The sequence below is a fragment of the Bombina bombina genome, chromosome 11 (genome assembly GCF_027579735.1).
Source record: "Bombina bombina isolate aBomBom1 chromosome 11, aBomBom1.pri, whole genome shotgun sequence".
Taxonomy (NCBI): Eukaryota; Metazoa; Chordata; class Amphibia; order Anura; family Bombinatoridae; genus Bombina; species Bombina bombina.
In genome coordinates, this window is record NC_069509.1 from 193,695,790 (window position 1) to 193,716,628 (window position 20,839).

The following is a 20,839-nucleotide window of genomic DNA, read 5'->3' on the forward strand; positions in this document are numbered from 1 at the left end:
TTAATGCTGTGTATATATGTATGTGTGTGTGTATATAAAGTTATTTACTATTAATGCTGTGTAGACGTCAGGATATTTTTTTTCCTCATTTCCTCATTGGTTCAGTGTTAAGTTAATGCTTAACGAGAATACATATTTTGTTTTGTTTTAGGTTTCAAAAACTGATCCTTCACCAAAGCGAGAAATTCCCACTATGATCCTTTTTAACGTGGTCTTTGCACTGAGGGTAAGAGGCATTTTATAGTGACTGTCTGGGTGATGCAGAACAGTATGCAACTTTATATTCACTTTATCACAGGATGCACAGGTGATCTACAGCACTAATACACAACAGTTCTCCAGTCTGTTATAGCACTAAGTAGCACATGCGCCAGCCTCGTGCACACCTCTGTTATAGCTATAGTAGTGCATGCGCAAGCTTGGTACACACCTCTGTTATAGCTCTAGTAGTGCATGTACCAGCCTGGTACACACCTCTGTTATAGCTCTAGTAGTGCATGTACCAGCCTGGTACACACCTCTGTTATAGCTCTAGTAGTGCATGTACCAGCCTGGTACACACCTCTGTTATAGCTCTAGTAATGCATGCACTGAAAATGCTTTTCTTTCCTGTATGCATTTGTAACATGACCCTGGGGAAGTCTCGCTAAGGGCGATGGGGGAAACCAGACTTGGACTCCTTGCCCAATGTGCTTAGAGGGATATGGCTGCATCTCGCTGACAAGGCCAAAACAATCGTCTGGGGTTGCCATGTTTCTTGTTCAGAAGAGAATTGCCTGGTATTTCGGAGCTGGACTGACCTTGATAGGTGGGATCAGACTAATTTACTTCAGGAAACTTCTCTGTGAAAAACACAATTGGACTTAAAGAAGTTGCTCCCAGGTGGTAAATCGCCATAGTACAAGCTACTGAGCTGTTGCTCATTCCTGAGTGAGCGCTTCTCTTTCTGATCGTATTAACAATATCAAGGTTTTTTACTGTCCCTTTATATAAGAGGTGAGGCAGCACAGAGACGTGTGTATTGTATCAGTCATTTGTGTAACAGAGGATTATAGCGTCTTATGTTTTCTTTATTTAAACCGCAGGAATATTTGGTGACTTTTATTAATTCCTTTACAGACCAGATCAGACTTCATTTATTGTACATTTTATTTATGGTTTTCTCTTTTAGCTCATTAGAGACCACAGATAAAGCTCCTACAGTAAATGACAAAATTACAGCTTTGTCCTTTAGTAAAAAGAGCAGTCCAATCAAGGATAAAGATAAGGGAATTCTGTTTTTCTTTTAATTATTGCTAATATTAATTTTCCTACACTTCTGGCACTACTAGAATTGCAAACATAAATGTAAAATAATATATATTGAATATTATTCAGTAAAATCCAATTAATACATTTTTGTTTTACTTGTGGCTGATCTGGTTAGCAGGCGGTGGCATCTAGCACACAGATATGATTTAATCTATACAGTCATGTACTCCTCGTGAGTCGGCACTATACGAGCCAAGATGTGCCGTATAGTGATTAAGCAGAATTGAAGATGGAACAAGCTTATCTGCTGATTAAGAACTGCTGTCCCCTTAATCAGAAGGTTGCCTGGCGCCTACACCCAGCAGGATAAGTCCCTACAGAATCATGACACATCAAAAGGCCCAGTTTACAGAATGTCAAGTCATCTATACTGCTTATAGCAGTATTTTATTTTATCAATCTAGATTAAATAAAGCACATAGAACACTGTAGTATTAAGTGAAATCTGTCGGTGCAGTGAAGGGTTAATATTCAGTAATACAGTTCTGTGTATATATGATGGAGTTAATTGTATGTTATTTAACTGTTCTTTTCATAGACAATGAAAGAAATAAGGAAAACTGTTATGACCTTAGAGAGGAGAAGAGAGAGATGGAATATGATAGAAACCTTTATGTATATTATGGGATTTAATAAACCTGAAAATAATGCATTTTCACCTAAAGAGAAACACAGAACAAGAGGTCATGATCTCACGTTAGAGGGCAGCAGCTTCAGGTGTCTATACAGACAGGGCAGTTGGTTTATGGATCTTAATATACACAAGGGTATTCGGTTAAATTCAAGTCAAACTTCTCTTATACTGTCCCTATATTAAACGGTAAAAAACTGTGCATAAAACAAATCAAGGAAAGAGAAGAGCTCAGAAGGCTAAAGACCCAGTGGTTTATTTATAAGATTCTATATCGCTTATAGCCACCTAAAATCACGCGCACTCTTCAATGCAAACAAATCATACACAATGTTTAGAACACAACATTACAACGTATTAAGCAGATAATATAAATCAGAGAAATTGGATTACAAAATTGCCATTTTTCATCCATTACAATTTGAATCTAAGAGTAACGAGATTGGAGGCATATCATTGGCTACTAGAGGTCATGTGACCAACAAAAACCCAACGGACACAGTCATTCTAAACAAACTGACACAAAGGATCAGGAATGAACGCTTAGGGCTCCATGTACTAAGCAGTCAGCGAGCTACCCGCAACAAATCTCGCGTCAAAATTCGCAAACTGATATGTACAAAGCCGTCAATTATGTTAAAACTCGCATCTTTAAAATTGCGAGCGTACTTATCCGCCAAACCTCGCTACCGCTCCATTTTTCACTGTAATTAGACACATTTGACCACCAACTCTCCAAAAACGAATGTACTAAAAAATCTATTTGTCCGCTCGCTACAATTTCCGCTCCCACCTCGTTATTTTTGCCTCGCCACCTTTTAGGTGGCGGGCAAGGTACAAAACAATAGGAAAGTCAATCTAGACGCCAGTCTAGACATATATAAAAGGCAGTAATATCAGCATTGTACTTACAGCATAACTGGCGTCTAATTTGTCTCTCATTTCCATGTACATAAATTGCGCCCAATTTGTCGACTGTAATTAAAGAGTAATCTATTTAAATTTGTATTGTATAGTTGTCAATCTTTATAATTATTTTTATATTAATATTTATATATTATCAGATCCAGATGAAGCCATATCCAAATTGTAAATAAATATTACAAAAATAACGCTCTGTTATCACTCTTCAAAAAATTTTGAACAATAATAAAGTTGTTTAGATAAGTTGAACTTTTATAGGAGCAAAATTCTATTCCCGCGACTACTATGATGTTCGTGACACCTTGCATGTCACGTGTTAATAATTGGCCAGACAATTCAACTGAAAGTTAAGTACCATCAGCTTAGTCGCGGCGAGCGAGGCGTCAAATTTATCAACAATCCGCAACTGCTCGCGGCGGGCTAGACTTGTCTATTTATTGGGGGAATATTAGTACATAGCGACAGCGGACACCATTTCGCCCGCGGCGAGTAATGGCGAGTTTATCCGCGTCTACAATGACGGATGAATTGACGGCTTAGTACATGGAGCCCTTAGTGATTTTTTTCAATACGTTATGTAGCTAGAACTGTTTTATACGTTTTCACTTTTAATGTTGTGTTCTAAACATTGTGTATGTTTTGTTTGCATTGAAGAGTGCGCGTGATTTTAGGTTGATATAAGCGATATAGAATTTTATAAATAAACCATTGGGTCTTTTGAGCTCTTCTCTTTCCTTGATTTGTTTTATGCATGGTTGGTTCATGGAACAGACCGCCGGTAGAGGCGGTACAAGCAGATACACACAGGCCTGGGGTTAGCTGTCCTGAAGCTAAATCTGCAAACTAGATGGGCTTTATTTACCTAGAAAGGTAAAATCGCATTATACTTTACCAGTCGAGTAAAACGTTACTATTCCACTCAATGCTAAAATAAGTCTAGTTTGTTACTTATCCACTGCATTTTATTACTAGATCTAGACTAGCGGGAACTTGAGGTTTTATATATAAAATGTCACATAATACAGAGACACAAGTGACTCGCTGCTCACGACTTCCAAGAGAGGTTGTTTCTAAATATACTAACTATTTATCATGTGCACTGGGTGACCGGCTCCTGCAGATATTACACCTTCTGCAGAGTGATTGTTTAGAGATACAGATACCCAGTGTTTATTAATAAAGCAGAGAATGGCGCCTCTCCATGTTACCTTAAAAACCACGTTGTTAATACTTTAGCGAGATAAACTACCCCTGCCCTGGGCTGCTTACTTACTGCACATCGGGGGAAGCCCTTAGATGATCTAATTTATGGCACATAAACTTCCCCTCAGCAGTTACTGAGCTATAAAACATCTGTGTTGTTGCATCTTATAAATAGATTTAGGTGCAGCAAATGCATTGTAGTAAAACCAACCAGTTATTACAGGAAATCTGCAGATGATGATGGTCAAGTTTTAGTAAAATAAACTTATTCCTAATGTATTTTGTCTATTTATGCAGCAGATATTATTCCCTGCACACTAAATAAAACCGCTTGTGCGCATTCAGGTTCCATGTCGCAGGATCAATGAATAAAATGTACATATTACCGTGAGTCTTGGCAATGCTATATAGTAGGGTCTGAGCTTAGGGACACTAAACTAAATCTTTCTTTCATGAGTCAGACAGAGAATACAATTTTAAACCACTTCTATTATCTAATTTGCTTCATTTTTTTAGATATCGTTTGTTGAAGTAATAGCAATGAACACGGGTGAGCCAATCATATGAGGCATCGATGTGCAGCCACCAATCAGCAGATACTGAGCCTATCTAGATATGCTTTTCAGCAAAGACTATCAAGACAATGAAGCAAATTAAATAATAGAAGTAAATTGCTGCTCTTTCTAAATCATGAAAGACAAAGTTTGGGTTTCATTTCCCTTTAAGCTGCATCCTAGGAACCTGTTGCTAAATGCTGGGCACTTGTTTTGTTCTTGCTGATTTTCTATTTGTTACGGACGTCTGACCCAGCTCCTTGGGCCTTGTGATGCCGGAGGTTGCCCTTTACTGTGTATTAATCTGCTTTAGGGACACGCTTGCTGTACCTCTAAAATTGCCCCAGAGCTCATTTTGTACATCGGTGATGCCAGTAGAATATTTGTATACTTAAAGGGACATGAGCGTGTCATTTTGTACATGGGTGATGCCAGTAGAACATTTGTATACTTAAAGGGACATGAGCATGTCATTTTGTACATCGGTGATGCCGGTAGAACATTTGTATACTTAAAGGGACATGAGCGTGTCATTTTGTACATCGGTGATGCCGGTAGAATATTTGTATACTTAAAGGGACATGAGCGTGTCATTTTGTACATGGGTGATGCCAGTAGAACATTTGTATACTTAAAGGGACATGAGCGTGTCATTTTGTACATGGGTGATGCCGGTAGAATATTTGTATACTTAAAGGGACATGAGCGTGTCATTTTGTACATCGGTGATGCCGGTAGAACATTTGTATACTTAAAGGGACATGAGCGTGTCATTTTGTACATCGGTGATGCCGGTAGAATATTTGTATACTTAAAGGGACATGAGCGTGTCATTTTGTACATCGGTGATGCCAGTAGAATATTTGTATACTTAAAGGGACATGAGCATGTCATTTTGTACATGGGTGATGCCAGTAGAACATTTGTATACTTAAAGGGACATGAGCGTGTCATTTTGTACATGGGTGATGCCGGTAGAATATTTGTATACTTAAAGGGACATGAGCGTGTCATTTTGTACATCGGTGATGCCGGTAGAATAATTGTACACTTAAAGGGACATGAGCGTGTCATTTTGTACATCGCTGATGCCGGTAGAATAATTGTATACTTAAAGGGACATGAGCATGTCATTTTGTACATCGGTGATGCCGGTAGAATAATTGTACACTTAAAGGGACATGAGCATGTCATTTTGTACATCGGTGATGCCGGTAGAATATTTGTATACTTAAAGGGACATGAGCGTGTCATTTTGTACATCGGTGATGCCGGTAGAATATTTGTATACTTAAAGGGACATGAGCGTGTCATTTTGTACATCGGTGATGCCGGTAGAATATTTGTATACTTAAAGGGACATGAGCGTGTCATTTTGTACATCGGTGATGCCGGTAGAATATTTGTACACTTAAAGGGACATGAGCGTGTCATTTTGTACATCGGTGATGCCAGTAGAATATTTGTATACTTAAAGGGACATGAGCATGTCATTTTGTACATCGGTGATGCCGGTAGAATATTTGTATACTTAAAGGGACATGAGCGTGTCATTTTGTACATCGGTGATGCCGGTAGAATAATTGTACACTTAAAGGGACATGAGCGTGTCATTTTGTACATCGGTGATGCCGGTAGAATATTTGTATACTTAAAGGGACATGAGCGTGTCATTTTGTACATCGGTGATGCCGGTAGAATATTTGTACACTTAAAGGGACATGAGCGTGTCATTTTGTACATCGGTGATGCCGGTAGAATAATTGTACACTTAAAGGGACATGAGCGTGTCATTTTGTACATCGCTGATGCCGGTAGAATATTTGTATACTTAAAGGGACATGAGCATGTCATTTTGTACATCGCTGATGCCGCTAGAATATTTGTATACTTAAAGGGACATGAGCGTGTCATTTTGTACATCGGTGATGCCGGTAGAATATTTGTATACTTAAAGGGACATGAGCGTGTCATTTTGTACATCGGTGATGCCGGTAGAATATTTGTATACTTAAAGGGACATGAGCGTGTCATTTTGTACATCGGTGATGCCGGTAGAATATTTGTACACTTAAAGGGACATGAGCGTGTCATTTTGTACATCGGTGATGCCGGTAGAATATTTGTACACTTAAAGGGACATGAGCGTGTCATTTTGTACATCGGTGATGCCGGTAGAATATTTGTACACTTAAAGGGACATGAGCGTGTCATTTTGTACATCGGTGATGCCGGTAGAATATTTGTACACTTAAAGGGACATGAGCGTGTCATTTTGTACATCGCTGATGCCGCTAGAATATTTGTATACTTAAAGGGACATGAGCGTGTCATTTTGTACATCGCTGATGCCGCTAGAATATTTGTACACTTAAAGGGACATGAGCGTGTCATTTTGTACATCGCTGATGCCAGTAGAATATTTGTATACTTAAAGGGACATGAGCGTGTCATTTTGTACATCGGTGATGCCAGTAGAATATTTGTACACTTAAAGGGACATGAGCGTGTCATTTTGTACATCGCTGATGCCAGTAGAACATTTGTATACTTAAAGGGACATGAGCGTGTCATTTTGTACATCGGTGATGCCAGTAGAATATTTGTACACTTAAAGGGACATGAACGTGTCATTTTGTACATCGCTGATGCCAGTAGAATATTTGTACACTTAAAGGGACATGAGCATGTCATTTTGTACATCGCTGATGCCGGTAGAATATTTGTATACTTAAAGGGACATGAGCGTGTCATTTTGTACATCGGTGATGCCGATAGAATATTTGTATACTTAAAGGGACATGAGCGTGTCATTTTGTACATCGGTGATGCCGGTAGAATATTTGTATACTTAAAGGGACATGAGCGTGTCATTTTGTACATCGGTGATGCCGGTAGAATATTTGTATACTTAAAGGGACATGAGCGTGTCATTTTGTATACTTAAAGGGACATGAGCATGTCATTTTGTACATCGGTGATGCCGGTAGAATATTTGTACACTTAAAGGGACATGAGCGTGTCATTTTGTACATCGGTGATGCCAGTAGAATATTTGTATACTTAAAGGGACATGCGCATGTCATTTTGTACATCGGTGATGCCAGTAGAATATTTGTATACTTAAAGGGACATGAGCGTGTCATTTTGTACATCGGTGATGCCGGTAGAATATTTGTACACTTAAAGGGACATGAGCGTGTCATTTTGTACATCGGTGATGCCGGTAGAATATTTGTATACTTAAAGGGACATGAGCGTGTCATTTTGTACATCGGTGATGCCAGTAGAATATTTGTATACTTAAAGGGACATGAGCATGTCATTTTGTACATCGGTGATGCCGGTAGAATATTTGTATACTTAAAGGGACATGAGCATGTCATTTTGTACATCGCTGATGCCAGTAGAATATTTGTATACTTAAAGGGACATGAGCGTGTCATTTTGTACATCGGTGATGCCAGTAGAATATTTGTATACTTAAAGGGACATGAGCATGTCATTTTGTACATCGGTGATGCCAGTAGAATATTTGTATACTTAAAGGGACATGAGCATGTCATTTTCTACATCGCTGATGCCAGTAGAATATTTGTATACTTAAAGGGACATGAGCGTGTCATTTTGTACATCGCTGATGCCAGTAGAATATTTGTACACTTAAAGGGACATGAGCGTGTCATTTTGTACATCGCTGATGCCAGTAGAATATTTGTATACTTAAAGGGACATGAGCGTGTCATTTTGTACACTTAAAGGGACATGAGCGTGTCATTTTGTACATCGCTGATGCCGGTAGAATATTTGTATACTTAAAGGGACATGAGCGTGTCATTTTGTACATCGGTGATGCCAGTAGAATATTTGTATACTTAAAGGGACATGAGCATGTCATTTTGTACATCGGTGATGCCGGTAGAATATTTGTATACTTAAAGGGACATGAGCATGTCATTTTGTACATCGCTGATGCCAGTAGAATATTTGTATACTTAAAGGGACATGAGCGTGTCATTTTGTACATCGGTGATGCCAGTAGAATATTTGTATACTTAAAGGGACATGAGCATGTCATTTTGTACATCGGTGATGCCAGTAGAATATTTGTATACTTAAAGGGACATGAGCATGTCATTTTCTACATCGCTGATGCCAGTAGAATATTTGTATACTTAAAGGGACATGAGCGTGTCATTTTGTACATCGCTGATGCCAGTAGAATATTTGTACACTTAAAGGGACATGAGCGTGTCATTTTGTACATCGCTGATGCCAGTAGAATATTTGTATACTTAAAGGGACATGAGCGTGTCATTTTGTACACTTAAAGGGACATGAGCGTGTCATTTTGTACATCGCTGATGCCAGTAGAATATTTGTATACTTAAAGGGACATGCGCATGTCATTTTGTACAATTCTCCAGTTTACTTCTATGATCATATTTTCTTAGTTATCTTGATATTTCTTGTTGAAAAGCAGGAAAGTAAGCTCAGGAGCGTGCACGTGCCCACAGTGCTATATAGCAGCAGTTTTGCAAAAATGTTACACATTTGCAAGATCACTAGATGGCAGAACTTTTTTTCTACTATATAGTGCTCCGGACGTGCATGATATATATACCATCTCACCGTCATCAGAGTTCCCTAGTGCTGTGTGTACACCGTCATCAGAGTTCCCTAGTGCTGTGTGTACACCGTCATCAGAGTTCCCTAGTACTGTGTGTACACCGTCAGTAGAGTTCCCTAGTACTGTGTGTACACCGTCAGCAGAGTTCCCTAGTGCTGTGTGTACACCGTCAGCAGAGTTCCCTAGTGCTGTGTGTACACCGTCAGCAGAGTTCCCTAGTGCTGTGTGTACAGCGTCAGCAGAGTTCCCTAGTACTGTGTGTACACCGTCAGCAGAGTTCCCTAGTGCTGTGTGTACACCGTCAGCAGAGTTCCCTAGTGCTGTGTGTACACCGTCAGTAGAGTTCCCTAGTGCTGTGTGTACACCGTCAGCAGAGGTCCCTAGTGCTGTGTGTACACCGTCAGCAGAGGTCCCTAGTGCTGTGTGTACACCGTCAGCAGAGTTCCCTAGTGCTGTGTGTACACCGTCAGCAGAGTTCCCTAGTGCTGTGTGTACACCGTCAGCAGAGGTCCCTAGTACTGTGTGTACACCGTCAGCAGAGTTCCCTAGTGCTGTGTGTACACCGTCAGCAGAGTTCCCTAGTGCTGTGTGTACACCGTCAGCAGAGTTCCCTAGTGCTGTGTGTACACCGTCAGCAGAGTTCCCTAGTGCTGTGTGTACACCGTCAGCAGAGTTCCCTAGTGCTGTGTGTACACCGTCAGTAGAGTTCCCTAGTACTGTGTGTACACCGTCATCAGAGTTCCCTAGTACTGTGTGTACACCGTCAGTAGAGTTCCCTAGTACTGTGTGTACACCGTCATCAGAGTTCCCTAGTACTGTGTGTACACCGTCATCAGAGTTCCCTAGTACTGTGTGTACACCGTCAGTAGAGTTCCCTAGTACTGTGTGTACACCGTCATCAGAGTTCCCTAGTACTGTGTGTACACCGTCAGCAGAGTTCCCTAGTACTGTGTGTACACCGTCAGCAGAGGTCCCTAGTACTGTGTGTACACCGTCAGTAGAGTTCCCTAGTACTGTGTGTACACCGTCAGCAGAGTTCCCTAGTACTGTGTGTACACCGTCAGTAGAGTTCCCTAGTACTGTGTGTACACCGTCAGCAGAGTTCCCTAGTACTGTGTGTACACCGTCAGCAGAGTTCCCTAGTGCTGTGTGTACACCGTCAGCAGAGTTCCCTAGTGCTGTGTGTACACCGTCAGCAGAGTTCCCTAGTGCTGTGTGTACACCGTCAGCAGAGTTCCCCAGTACTGTGTGTACACCGTCAGCAGAGGTCCCTAGTACTGTGTGTACACCGTCAGTAGAGTTCCCTAGTACTGTGTGTACACCGTCAGCAGAGTTCCCTAGTACTGTGTGTACACCGTCAGTAGAGTTCCCTAGTACTGTGTGTACACCGTCAGTAGAGTTCCCTAGTACTGTGTGTACACCGTCAGTAGAGTTCCCCAGTACTGTGTGTACACCGTCAGTAGAGTTCCCTAGTACTGTGTGTACACCGTCAGTAGAGTTCCCTAGTACTGTGTGTACACCGTCAGTAGAGTTTAGGGCTGCAACTAACGATTATTTTCATAATCGATTAATCGGCCGATTATTTTTTCGGTTAATCGACTAATCGGATAAAAATAGAATCAATAATAGTTTTCTATGTTTTAAATAAAATCCACATAATGAGTGTTACAAATATAAACTTCAGACTAAAACCTTACATTAACACAACTGTTTTTTTTAAGTTTTAAACAGCAGAGCACAGTTTTATAATTAAACAAAACCACAAACTGTTTGAAAAGAGGTAGAACTAGAAAGAGTTAGACTATCACTGTTAATAACATTCTGTTATTCACTCTTTCAGAAACTTTGCATTGAAATGCAAAAATCACAACATGTCCACATGCTTCTGGCTAAGGCTGGTTCTCTGTTTGCAGCTATATTTCCTGCAGCAGAGAAAAGGCTGTTGAGGTGTATAAGTAGGGTTTTGCCAATTTCACCAAAGTGGGATATTTATCGTTGTTAGCTCTTCACCAATGCTAAGTGTTTTCTACCTTGGCAAGGGGCCTCTCAATAAAGTAACCCTTGACTTCATTCTAACATAAAAATATCTTGAATATCTATATGCAATGGTAAATAACCAGCTATAAGGTTAGGGGAAATATCTAGTCCGCTCTAAAAATAACGAATATATACTTATAAAGGTTGAATCTGGTACATATTATCACAATTTATTGAAAATATAAAAAACAATAAAAAACAAAATCAAAAGCGCTAAGGACAGTATATCAATAACAGGACAAAGCCTTACACATTTATTTATACAGTACCTATAATCAGCAATAGCAAGCAATACGCTAATAACTGTGCAAACAGATAATAGTGCACATCAATTTAAATAACTCCCATCAATCTAGGGGCAAGGTGTAAACAACAAGCTCAGCACTATATCATAAAAAGCATAGTCCCAATCACCAGATTTAATATAAACAATCCAAATGATGACTATTATATCTGGGTTGCACATAAGCCAGGGGTAGTTGTAAAGGTATACTGTCCTGAAAAAGTGAAAAGTAGACGTCCTTTAGGCTAAGGAAATAACCATAAAACACAATACCATATGCAGGAGTTCATTGGAGTGAAGCAGCTGGTGTTGTGCACAGACCCACTAATTGCAAACCAACTAATCGATTAATCGATTATGAGATTCGTTGACAACTATTTTCATAATCGATTATTATCGATTATGACGATTAGTTGTTGCAGCTCTAGTAGAGTTCCCTAGTGCTGTGTGTACACCGTCAGCAGAGTTCCCTAGTACTGTGTGTACACCGTCAGCAGAGTTCCCTAGTGCTGTGTGTACACCGTCAGCAGAGTTCCCTAGTGCTGTGTGTACACCGTCAGCAGAGTTCCCTAGTGCTGTGTGTACACCGTCAGCAGAGTTCCCTAGTGCTGTGTGTACACCGTCAGCAGAGTTCCCCAGTACTGTGTGTACACCGTCAGCAGAGTTCCCTAGTGCTGTGTGTACACCGTCAGCAGAGTTCCCTAGTGCTGTGTGTACACCGTCAGCAGAGTTCCCTAGTGCTGTGTGTACACCGTCAGCAGAGTTCCCTAGTGCTGTGTGTACACCGTCAGCAGAGTTCCCTAGTACTGTGTGTACACCGTCATCAGAGTTCCCTAGTGCTGTGTGTACACCGTCATCAGAGTTCCCTAGTGCTGTGTGTACACCGTCATCAGAGTTCCCTAGTGCTGTGTGTACACCGTCAGCAGAGTTCCCTAGTGCTGTGTGTACACCGTCAGCAGAGTTCCCTAGTGCTGTGTGTACACCGTCAGCAGAGTTCCCTAGTGCTGTGTGTACACCGTCAGCAGAGTTCCCTAGTGCTGTGTGTACACCGTCATCAGAGTTCCCTAGTGCTGTGTGTACACCGTCATCAGAGTTCCCTAGTGCTGTGTGTACACCGTCAGCAGAGTTCCCTAGTGCTGTGTGTACACCGTCAGCAGAGTTCCCTAGTGCTGTGTGTACACCGTCAGCAGAGTTCCCTAGTGCTGTGTGTACACCGTCAGCAGAGTTCCCTAGTGCTGTGTGTACACCGTCAGCAGAGTTCCCTAGTGCTGTGTGTACACCGTCAGCAGAGTTCCCTAGTGCTGTGTGTACACCGTCAGCAGAGTTCCCTAGTGCTGTGTGTACACCGTCAGCAGAGTTCCCTAGTGCTGTGTGTACACCGTCAGCAGAGTTCCCTAGTGCTGTGTGTACACCGTCAGCAGAGTTCCCTAGTGCTGTGTGTACACCGTCAGCACAGTTCCCTAGTGCTGTGTGTACACCGTCAGCACAGTTCCCTAGTGCTGTGTGTACACCGTCAGCACAGTTCCCTAGTGCTGTGTGTACACCGTCAGCACAGTTCCCTAGTGCTGTGTGTACACCGTCAGCACAGTTCCCTAGTACTGTGTGTACACCGTCAGCAGAGTTCCCTAGTACTGTGTGTACACCGTCAGCAGAGTTCCCTAGTGCTGTGTGTACACCGTCAGCAGAGTTCCCTAGTGCTGTGTGTACACCGTCAGCAGAGTTCCCTAGTACTGTGTGTACACCGTCAGTAGAGTTCCCTAGTACTGTGTGTACACCGTCAGCAGAGTTCCCTAGTGCTGTGTGTACACCGTCAGCAGAGTTCCCTAGTGCTGTGTGTACACCGTCAGCAGAGTTCCCTAGTACTGTGTGTACACCGTCAGCAGAGTTCCCTAGTACTGTGTGTACACCGTCAGCAGAGTTCCCTAGTGCTGTGTGTACACCGTCGACAGAGTTGCCTAGTTTAGGATCGCTGTTATATTCAATCTGCATCTCTGTAACACTGTTTATCAAACCATATTGCCCACATGACATTTGTTCTGTATGTGTTACCCACAGGCCAATGCTGACCCATCTGTCATAAGCTGTTTGCACAATCTGTCTCGGCGCATAGCCATCGTCCTGCAGCATGAGGAGCGGCGCTGTCAGTACCTGACCAGAGAAGCCAAGCTTATCCTGGCTATTCAGGACGAGGTGTCAGCCATGTCTGAGAGTGAGTGTGCTAAAGTAGCCCTAAACCCTGTGTGCTCTGTACATTTAGTCTCTCTGACCTGGTGTTTCTGGTTTTGTCTGTGTGAGATAACCGCTGTTTGTGCTCAAATTCAGCAGATGGGGGTCCACAGTCGCCATTTCACCACATCTTACCCAAATGCAAGTTGGCAAGAGATCTAAAGGAAGCTTATGACAGGTAAATAATAATAGATAATGCAGGATCTCAATCAGATGTAAGCGCAGCCAGACCCCTCGTCCTGAGCCGTAGCTGTTCCCTTCTTAGTATCTCATGACCAGCTCCTCACCCAGCTCTGTGCTGCGGATTCCTTCCTGCTGCCTGTGTATCATTCACCCCTCAGCGCTAATCACATCTAACGCCCCAGTGTCCTTAGTCTGTGTACCATTGTGCTCAGTATCACATGACCAGCGCCTCACACAACTCACCCCTCAGTGCTAATCACATCTAACGCCCCAGTGTCCTTAGTCTGTGTACCATTGTGCTCAGTATCACGACCAGCGCCTCACACAACTCGCCCCTCAGCGCTAATCACATCTAACGCCCCAGTGTCCTTAGTCTGTGTACCATTGTGCTCAGTATCACGACCAGCGCCTCACACAACTCACCCCTCAGCGCTAATCACATCTAACGCCCCAGTGTCCTTAGTCTGTGTACCATTGTGCTCAGTATCACGACCAGCGCCTCACACAACTCGCCCCTCAGCGCTAATCACATCTAACGCCCCAGTGTCCTTAGTCTGTGTACCATTGTGCTCAGTATCACGACCAGCGCCTCACACAACTCACCCCTCAGCGCTAATCACATCTAACGCCCCAGTGTCCTTAGTCTGTGTACCATTGTGCTCAGTATCACATGACCAGCGCCTCACACAACTCACCCCTCAGCGCTAATCACAACTAACGCCCCAGTGTCTTTAGTCTGTGTACCATTGTGCTCAGTATCACATGACCAGCGCCTCACACAACATCACTCACCCCTCAGCGCTAATCACATCTAACGCCCCAGTGTCATTAGTCTGTGTACCATTGTGCTCAGTATCACGACCAGCGCCTCACACAACTCGCCCCTCAGCGCTAATCACATCTAACGCCCCAGTGTCATTAGTCTGTGTACCATTGTGCTCAGTATCACGACCAGCGCCTCACACAACTCACCCCTCAGCGCTAATCACATCTAACGCCCCAGTGTCATTAGTCTGTGTACCATTGTGCTCAGTATCACATGACCAGCGCCTCACACAACTCACCCCTCAGCGCTAATCACATCTAACGCCCCAGTGTCCTTAGTCTGTGTACCATTGTGCTCAGTATCACGACCAGCGCCTCACACAACATCACTCACCCCTCAGCGCTAATCACATCTAACGCCCCAGTGTCATTAGTCTGTGTACCATTGTGCTCAGTATCACATGACCAGCGCCTCACACAACTCACCCCTCAGCGCTAATCACATCTAACGCCCCAGTGTCCTTAGTCTGTGTACCATTGTGCTCAGTATCACATGACCAGCGCCTCACACAACTCACCCATCAGCGCTAATCACATCTAACGCCCCAGTGTCCTTAGTCTGTGTACCATTGTGCTCAGTATCACATGACCAGCGCCTCACACAACTCACCCCTCAGCGCTAATCACAACTAACGCCCCAGTGTCTTTAGTCTGTGTACTATTGTGCTCAGTATTACATGACCAGCGCCTCACACAACATCACTCACCCCTCAGCGCTAATCACATCTAACGCCCCAGTGTCATTAGTCTGTGTACCATTGTGCTCAGTATCACATGACCAGCGCCTCACACAACTCACCCCTCAGCGCTAATCACATCTAACGCCCCAGTGTCATTAGTCTGTGTACCATTGTGCTCAGTATCACATGACCAGCGCCTCACACAACTCACCCCTCAGCGCTAATCACATCTAACGCCCCAGTGTCCTTAGTCTGTGTACTATTGTGCTCAGTATCACATGACCAGCGCCTCACACAACTCACCCCTCAGCGCTAATCACAACTAACGCCCCAGTGTCTTTAGTCTGTGTACTATTGTGCTCAGTATTACATGACCAGCGCCTCACACAACATCACTCACCCCTCAGCGCTAATCACAACTAACGCCCCAGTGTCTTTAGTCTGTGTACTATTGTGCTCAGTATTACATGACCAGCGCCTCACACAACATCACTCACCCCTCAGCGCTAATCAAATCTAACGCCCCAGTGTCATTAGTCTGTGTACCATTGTGCTCAGTATCACGACCAGCGCCTCACACAACTCACCCCTCAGCGCTAATCACATCTAACGCCCCAGTGTCATTAGTCTGTGTACCATTGTGCTCAGTATCACATGACCAGCGCCTCACACAACTCACCCCTCAGCGCTAATCACATCTAACGCCCCAGTGTCATTAGTCTGTGTACCATTGTGCTCAGTATCACATGACCAGCGCCTCACACAACTCGCCCCTCAGCGCTAATCACATCTAACGCCCCAGTGTCATTAGTCTGTGTACCATTGTGCTCAGTATCACATGACCAGCGCCTCACACAACTCACCCATCAGCGCTAATCACATCTAACGCCCCAGTGTCATTAATCTGTGTACCATTGTGCTGAGTATCACATGACCAGCGCCTCACACATCACTCACCCCTCAGCGCTAATCACATCTAACGCCCCAGTGTCATTAGTCTGTGTACCATTGTGCTGAGTATCACATGACCAGCGCCTCACACAACTCACCCCTCAGCGCTAATCACATCTAACGCCCCAGTGTCATTAGTCTGTGTACTATTGTGCTCAGTATCACACGACCAGCGCCTCACACATCACTCACCCCTCAGCGCTAATCTCATCTAACGCCCCAGTGTCATTAGTCTGTGTACCAGAAGCTGCGTTAGGTATCCAGCAGCGCTGCAGTTCATTTGTACCTCTGTACAGGGCGTTTTATGATTTAGATCTGGGATATGTCACTCTGCGTTAGTTCACGCCTTGGTGACCATGAGGAGAAGTATCCAGTATATACAGTATCTTACAAAAGTAAGTACACCGCTCACATTTTTGTAAATATTTTATTATATCTTTTCATGTGACTACACGGAAGAAATGACACTTTGCTACAATGTAAAGTAGTGAGTGTACAGCCTGTATAACAGTGTAAATATTTTATTATATCTTTTCATGTGACAACACTGAAGAAATGACACTTTACTACAATGTAAAGTAGTGAGTGTACAGCCTGTATAACAGTGTAAATATTTTATTATATCTTTTCATGTGACAACACTGAAGAAATGACACTGCTACAATGTAAAGTAGTGAGTGTACAGCCTGTATAACAGTGTAAATATTTATTATATCTTTTCATGTGACAACACTGAAGAAATGACACTTTGCTACAATGTAAAGTAGTGAGTGTACAGCCTGTATAACAGTGTAAATATTTATTATATCTTTTCATGTGACAACACTGAAGAAATGACACTTTGTTACAATGTAAAGTAGTGAGTGTACAGCCTGTATAACAGTGTAAATATTTATTATATCTTTTCATGTGACAACACTGAAGAAATGACACTTTGTTACAATGTAAAGTAGTGAGTGTACAGCCTGTATAACAGTGTAAATATTTATTATATCTTTTCATGTGACAACACTGAAGAAATTACACTTTGTTACAATGTAAAGTAGTGAGTGTACAGCCTGTATAACAGTGTAAATATTTTATTATATCTTTTCATGTGACAACACTGAAGAAATGACACTTTGTTACAATGTAAAGTAGTGAGTGTACAGCCTGTATAACAGTGTAATTATTTTATTATATCTTTTCATGTGACAACACTGAAGAAATGACACTTTGTTACAATGTAAAGTAGTGAGTGTACAGCCTGTATAACAGTGTAAATATTTATTATATCTTTTCATGTGACAACACTGAAGAAATGACACTTTGTTACAATGTAAAGTAGTGAGTGTACAGCCTGTATAACAGTGTAATATTTATTATATCTTTTCATGTGACAACACTGAAGAAATTACACTTTACTACAATGTAAAGTAGTGAGTATACAGCCTGTATAACAGTGTAAATATTTTATTATATCTTTTCATGTGACAACACTGAAGAAATGACACTTTGTTACAATGTAAAGTAGTGAGTGTACAGCCTGTATAACAGTGTAAATATTTTATTATATCTTTTCATGTGACAACACGGAAGAAATGACACTTTGTTACAATGTAAAGTAGTGAGTGTACAGCCTGTATAACAGTGTAAATATTTATTATATCTTTTCATGTGACAACACGGAAGAAATGACACTTTGTTACAATGTAAAGTAGTGAGTGTACAGCCTGTATAACAGTGTAAATATTTATTATATCTTTTCATGTGACAACACTGAAGAAATGACACTTTACTACAATGTAAAGTAGTGAGTGTACAGCCTGTATAACAGTGTAAATATTTATTATATCTTTTCATGTGACAACACTGAAGAAATGACACTTTACTACAATGTAAAGTAGTGAGTGTACAGCCTGTATAACAGTGTAAATATTTATTATATCTTTTCATGTGACAACACTGAAGAAATTACACTTTGTTACAATGTAAAGTAGTGAGTGTACAGTCTGTATAACAGTGTAAATATTTTATTATATCTTTTCATGTGACAACACTGAAGAAATGACACTTTGTTACAATGTAAAGTAGTGAGTGTACAGCCTGTATAACAGTGTAAATATTTATTATATCTTTTCATGTGACAACACTGAAGAAATGACACTTTGTTACAATGTAAAGTAGTGAGTGTACAGCCTGTATAACAGTGTAAATATTTATTATATCTTTTCATGTGACTACACTGAAGAAATTACACTTAGCTACAATATAAAGTAGTGAGTATACAGCCTGTATAACAGTGTAAATATTTTATTATATCTTTTCATGTGACAACACTCTAGAAATTACACTTTGCTACAATGTAAAGTAGTGAGTGTACAGCCTGTATAACAGTGTAAATATTTATTATAGCTTTTCATGTGACAACACTAAAGAAATGACACTTTGTTACAATGTAAAGTAGTGAGTGTACAGCCTGTATAACAGTATAAATATTTTATTATATCTTTTCATGTGACAACACTGAAGAAATTACACTTAGCTACAATGTAAAGTAGTGAGTGTACAGCCTGTATAGCAGTGTAAATTTGCTGTCCCCTTAAAATAACTCAACACATTAATGTCTTAACCGTTTGCAACAAAAGTGAGTACACCCCTAAGTGGAAATGTCCAAATTGGGCACAAAGTGTGAATATTGTGTGTGGCCACCATTATTTTCCAGCACTGCCTTAACCCTCTTGGGCATGGAGTTCCCCAGAGCTTCACAGGTTGCCACTGGAGTCCTCTTCCAATCCTCCATGACAACATCACTGAGCTGGTGGATGTTAGAGACCTTGCGCTCCCCCACCTTCCGTTTGAGGATGCCCCACAGATGCTCAATAGGGTTTAGGTCTGGAGTCATGCTTGGCCAGTCCATCACCTTTACCCTCAGCTTCTTTAGCAAGGCAGTGGTCGTCTTGGAGGTGTGTTTGGGGTCCTTATCATGTTGGAATACTGCCCTGCGGCCCAGTATCCAAAGGGAGGGGATCATGCTCTGCTTCAGTATGTCACAGTACATATTGTCATTCATGGTACCCTCAATGAACTGTAGCTCCCCAGTGCCGGCAGCACTCATGCAGGCCCAGACCATGACACTCCCACCACCATGCTTGACTGTAGGCAAGACACACTTGTCTTTGTACTCCTCACCTGGTTGCCGCCACCACACACACTTGACACCATCTGAACCAAATACGTTCAGATGGTACATCTGTAGCAATGTTGGCAGCACTCATACGTATATTTCCCCAAGACAACCTCTGGATATGACGCTGAGCACGTGCACTCAACTTCTTTGGTCGACCATGGCGAGGCCTGTTCTGAGTGGAACCTGTCCTGTGAAACCGCTGTATGGTCTTGCCCACTGTGCTGTAGCTCAGTTTCAGGGTATTGGCAATCTTATAGGCTAGGCCATCTTTATGTGAGAGCAATAACACCAAATTTAACACACCTGCTCCCCATTCACACCTGAGACCTTGTAACACTAACGAGTCACATGACACCGGGGAGGGAAAATGGCTAATTGGGCCCAATTTGGACATTTCCATTTAAGAGTGTACTCACTTTTGTTGCCAATGGTTTAGGCACATTTACACTGTTATACAGGCTGTACACTCACTACTTTACATTGTAGTAAAGTGTAATTTCTTCAGTGTTGTCACATGAAAAGATATAATAAAATATTTACACTGTTATACAGGCTGTACACTCACTACTTTACATTATAGCAAAGTGTCATTTCTTCAGTGTTGTCACATGAAAAGATATAATAAAACATTTACACTGTTATACAGGCTGTACACTCACTACTTTACATTGTAGCAAAGTGTCATTTCTTCAGTGTTGTCACATGAAAAGATATAATAAATATTTACACTGTTATACAGGCTGTACACTCACTACTTTACATTGTAGTAAAGTGTCATTTCTTCAGTGTTGTCACATGAAAAGATATAATAAAATATTTACACTGTTATACAGGCTGTACACTCACTACTTTACATTGTAGTAAAGTGTCATTTCTTCAGTGTTGTCACATGAAAAGATATAATAAATATTTACACTGTTATACAGGCTGTACACTCACTACTTTACATTGTAGTAAAGTGTCATTTCTTCAGTGTTGTCACATGAAAAGATATAATAAAATATTTACACTTATACAGGCTGTACAATCACTACTTTACATTGTAGTAAAGTGTCATTTCTTCAGTGTTGTCACATGAAAAGATATAATAAATATTTACACTGTTATACAGGCTGTACACTCACTACTTTACATTGTAGTAAAGTGTCATTTCTTCCGTGTTGTCACATGAAAAGATATAATAAAATATTTACACTGTTATACAGGCTGTACACTCACTACTTTACATTGTA

The 20,839-nt window shown here is 41.6% G+C and overlaps 1 protein-coding gene across 4 annotated transcripts in view; it reads left to right on the plus strand.

Moving 5' to 3' along the window:
- The window catches only part of NPRL3 (NPR3 like, GATOR1 complex subunit), a gene marked incomplete in the record, with an annotated part of 73,764 nt that overhangs the window by 30,617 nt on the left and 22,308 nt on the right, over positions 1-20,839 (plus strand). For 3 of the 4 annotated variants that reach the window (XM_053694500.1, XM_053694499.1, XM_053694502.1), the window contains 3 exon segments: positions 152-226; positions 13,629-13,782; positions 13,896-13,977. In XM_053694500.1, the coding sequence (XP_053550475.1) occupies positions 152-226; positions 13,629-13,782; positions 13,896-13,977 (311 nt within the window). 4 annotated transcript variants of the gene reach the window in all.